At 39.9% G+C, this 4,792-nt stretch overlaps 1 protein-coding gene across 1 annotated transcript; it reads left to right on the top strand.

Annotated features, from left to right (window-relative positions):
• Nucleotides 1-3,272: 3,272 nt before the first annotated feature.
• On the top strand, nt 3,273-4,580 carry LOC143397836 (testis-expressed protein 38-like). Its single transcript, XM_076854442.1, has 2 exons — nt 3,273-3,504; nt 3,994-4,580. The coding sequence occupies exons 1-2, from the start codon at nt 3,273-3,275 to the stop codon at nt 4,578-4,580; spliced, it is 819 nt and encodes a 272-aa protein (XP_076710557.1).
• Nucleotides 4,581-4,792: the final 212 nt, after the last annotated feature.

Consider the following 4,792-nt stretch of genomic DNA (forward strand, 5'->3'; position numbering starts at 1 on the left):
TGAGTTGCTTAGTGCCTCACTATTGCTAAGGATGGTTTGAACACAGAATCCTCAGCCTCCTGAGCCACTGTGATTACAAGCATACTCCACCACCATGTCTAGTTATTGCAATCTATTAATGTACATTCATCAATTAGAATAAATGCACTACTTTGGTGCTAGATATTGATAATGGGGGAGTACACAGAAATTCTCATATGTTCTTCATTTTTCTGTGAACACAAAATTCCCATAAAAGATTAAATTTCCTTTAAAAATAAGTTCAATTTATGGAAAGATGATTGGAGCCTTGTTTTGTGTTGTTGTTCTTGCTGCTGATTGCTTTGTTTTGTTTTGGTACTAGGGTACTAGGGATTTGAACTAGGCATTCAACCCTTGATCCATATCCCCAGCCCTCTTTATATTTTATTTAGAGACAGTGTCTTTCTAAGTTGCTCAAAGCCTTGCTAAGTTTCTAACATTAGCTTTGAATTTGTGATGCTTCTGCCTCAGCTTCCTGAGCAACATAGGATTACATGCTTGTGCTACTGTGCCCAGTGGGATCTAGTTCTTAATATTCCCCATCTGGAACTGAAGACTATCATTCTAAGTGAAATAAGCCAATCTCAACACACCAAAGGCCAAATGTTTTCTCTGATTTGTGGATTCTAGCCCAAAACAAGAGATGTTGGCGAGGACAATAATAGAAATCCATTGTATTCTACAAAGGGAAACTAAGGGAGGGAGGAGGGGAATAGGAAAGACAGTAGAATTAGTCAGTCATAACTTTGCTAGCCTTCTATATGTATACACAATCAGGGTAACTCCAGATCATGTCAATTACAAGAGTGGGATCCTGGATAGAATAAGTGATATTCTCTCTGTCTCTCTGTCTCTCTGTCTCTCTGCCTCTCTCTCTCTCTCTCTCTCTCTCTCTCTATATATATATATATATATATATATATATATATATATATATATATATATTATATGCTAAATGTATATAATGTATATAATATATACTGAATGTTCTTTGAAGATTGCTTTGGTAAAGTAATTGATTATTCAAATCCACTGTCTTATCAAGTTAATACTTCTTGTGTAGGATAAACATTAAGATAAAATGTTCCAATAAAAAGTAGCCAATGCATTATACTTAAGTGCTGATTTTTAAAACAGCCTGTCATTCACCCAAAACATAAAAAGAGAAAAGAAATGCAGAAAATACCTGATGCTCTGGGCAAGCAGACCCAATAAATGGGCATCAGAGACTGAGGGACAGTAGAGCCTAAAGACCCTCTACCAGGCTGTGTAACCAGATGAGATGAGCAGCAAATAGTTCTTATGATGTCAAGTTCATGCTATTTCTAGTCCTAAATTTCAACATTCAGTGATTCAACAAATATAGGAACATCTTTTGTTTGGGCAGAAGCAGAAATCAAATTAATTATTGTGTAATATTTTTAAAATACTTAGACTTACTTTGTAAAAACAAATAACCCAACGAATTCTTTGACTACTTTCTCTTTGGTATTTCTTGCATTTTTTTCAAATATCTTCATTACAAAATCTTAAGTAGTTTCCATTCAGAGTACTTCATGGTTCAGGTTGGCACAGAGAGAAAGGCTGTTTTCATATGGAAGAATGGAAAAAATATAACCAGACAAGATTTCCAACCAGCAAGCAGAAGAAACTGCAGAACAGGATAAAGGTCAAGCTCTGCACATGAAGCGAAGTGTTTCAGGGCCTGAGCTCTGGGTCTAAAATACATATAAGTCAACTGGTTTTAAGTTCTTAATTTTAGCAATAATTTTATATATATATATATATATATATATATATATACACACACACACACACACACATATGTACAAATATATAGAGATACATATGTATAGATATATATATAAATATATGTAGACATATACATATGTATATGTATTATATATTTTATATTATACATATATTATACAGAAACATATATATGTACATCTCAACAAATAATATAGATGTATAAAATAAGTAAAAATTTCTAGTAAATTTTTTTCATAGAGAAAATTATTTCTCAATTTTTAATTGATTTAGGCTTCCTACATTGTTTATTCAATAACTGAATACTGGGGTCCATCCCTAACATCAAAATTTTATATAAATATAATGTATATATATATACACACAAATCCACTCATATTTTCTGTTAGATGGATATATCCCATTTGTTTATCCATATACCAGTTGAAGGACAGAAGTTTGCTTTGCAAGCAAAGGAAAAACACAGGGGACTCTTATACCAGAGGCTGTGATTCTACACATCAGGGGGAACAGAGTGTTTTTAATGATGTGATTTCAGGTGTGTCTGGTCCTACTTCACTTGTTAATCTGAGATATAATCATTTTTTAAACCTTCTGGTGCCATCCTCAACTCTGAATTTCTTCACTCCTGTGGTGGGTATGTGCTCAAGGACAGATAACTGGACAAAAAGTAATTCTCTTCCCCCCCAGATAAGGTACAGGGAGAGGAAGACGAAATAAAAAATGTTGATTTTAAAATAAACTTCAGTGGCAGAGCATCATGCTGGGGTTTTTCAAGTTAAGTTTTTAATTTAATTTATACTTAACTGGATTTTATTTGTCCATGGTGGGTGGGTTGTATTGTTTAAAAAGGATCACTTTTACACCAGTTCATATAGAGCAACTTTCTAAAAATCATATATTAAATCTGTAGAACAATATATTTTGCACTCTATACAAACTTATATTAAAACTTATAGTAAAATCAATTTGTTTCAAATTCATCTGCTTCAGAGTTCTAGAAATTTGGAAATCAACTGAAAGGACTCTTTGTCTCAGAGTTGGGGAGTTGACCACCTGGGAGGATAAGGAGGTGTGGAAAACAGATATGATGGATGGGGAGGGAGATGAAGCTGGAAACAGAAGCAGGATCACATATGGGGGAGCTCCCATGGGACCTGATGATGCCTCAAAAACACTTGAAGAAAAAAAAACAGAGATGGTAGGAGCAAAAGTAGGGCTCTTCTGAGCCCTTTTGTTCCCTGACAACTAGCTAAGACACTTCTTGAGGGTAGAGATGTCCAATGCTCACTGACCTCCCTGCCCCACTCCCCACTGAAAAATGGCTCTCTAACAACTGAAAACACAAGTAGAAGCTCCTGAGGGTGTAAGGGCCTTTCCTGGGGGCTGCCCTGTGAGTTCACCACACAAAGTTGGGAACAGACAGTTCTATGGTGGACCAGTCTTTCATGGAAAACAACATGCTCATGAGATGTCACATGATGGAGTCCCTTATTCCATCAACTGCCAACTACTCTACAAGCACCAGCCCAAGAATTCCTGATGCTCAGAACCCAGTGATCTCATCTTTAGAGAACAATGGGACTGGGGCCTTCTGGGGACTCCCATTGGTGGGCAGAGTAGTGGGTGAGTTCACTTTTTCCAGAGCCATCGGCCTGGTAACCAGAGTGAAACTTACGGATTCACAAAAGGAGGACATGGGCCTTCCAGGCAGTAAGTACACCCAGACCTTTGAGTGTGGGGGAGAAACTTTCAGGGAAGACCCTTTGCATGGATGGGGGTGATGGCTGCCTGAATGGAGTGCTATTTAGTTAAGAGACAGACTCCTCTAAGAAACTAAGGACTCCTCGAAGGCAGAGACCATATTCTGCCCAAGCAGAAATGATACAATTGAGGTCCTTGCCCTTAGTGAGGCTTCTCTCTCTGAATGACTGCATGGGTCCTGGACTGGGAGCCAGAAGGCCTGATTTGAGTCTGGGCAGATCATGGCCCCTCTACACCTAGTGTTCCTTATCTATAAAAGGCTATGGGGTCGCTTACATGCCCTGCAAATATAGCTTTGACTGAATCAGGAAATTATTAGGCATGTCTTTGAGAAGGCTGGGAGGGAATGAGAGGATGAATGAGCCAATGAGAAACAGTTCAGGTCCCAAGCTAGACCTGTCAGTCAGCTTGCCTCTTTTCTATTTTTTACTGCCTCAGCGTGGGTGCCATGGTACTTCGGATTGTTGGGGCTCTGTACCCTGATAACTGGTGGCTGCATCCTCTTACTCCATTGGAGGAAGAACCTGCGGAGGAGGCAGCATGCCCAGCAGTGGGTGGAGGTGATGAAAGCTGCGACTTTCAGTTATAGCCCACTGGTATACTGGGTCAACAAACGACGCAGATATGGCATGACGGCCACCATCAGAATAGACCCTCCCCGGGCTGTTGCCTATAATGATATTGAACTCCAAATTCCGGATCTTCCATCAGAGCCGCTCCCCCGTGAAGACATGCATCACACCTTCAGAGGTAGAAGCCCCAAGGAGGAAGCCGCTGTTACCTTCCAACCTGCTCTGGTGGTCCCACAGGAACCCTCACCTAAGGGGATGCCAGAGCGCCAGACCCCATCGCCCTTCCCGATTATCTTTCCAGAGATCCCCTCTGCCCCTCCCCTCCACACCCTGAACTTTCCTCACATGCTGTCCCACTCTGCCTCTTACCCCTTTCTCGAGGCTCCTAAAAGGCAGGTCCACTACTATTCCCTTCCTGCACTGGCCCAAGGGCTGAACCGATCCAATGTGTAGACTTTTACTACAGGGTTGAAGCCTCCTCTCACTGAAAGGGAGAGCTTCAGGGGCCAGGTATTAGAAAAAGGAGTCAAAGACTGTGATCCTGATACACAGGTCATAACCCTTATTGATGTTACATAGTAAAGTTTTTTTAAAAGTCATAGTCATTTGCATCTCATTTGCCAGTAGGAAGGCAATGTCCTTCCCCAGTGTGATATGGTGCATAA

The sequence above is a fragment of the Callospermophilus lateralis genome, chromosome 1 (genome assembly GCF_048772815.1).
Source record: "Callospermophilus lateralis isolate mCalLat2 chromosome 1, mCalLat2.hap1, whole genome shotgun sequence".
NCBI lineage: Eukaryota > Metazoa > Chordata > Mammalia > Rodentia > Sciuridae > Callospermophilus > Callospermophilus lateralis.

Bases quoted from the DNA above. Each gene is read 5' to 3' on its own strand.
- LOC143397836 (XM_076854442.1), top strand. From the start codon at position 3,273: ATGGAGTCCCTTATTCCATCAACTGCCAACTACTCTACAAGCACCAGC. The intron at 3,505-3,993 runs GTAAGTACACCC...TTACTGCCTCAG, and splicing joins GGACATGGGCCTTCCAGGCA to CGTGGGTGCCATGGTACTTC.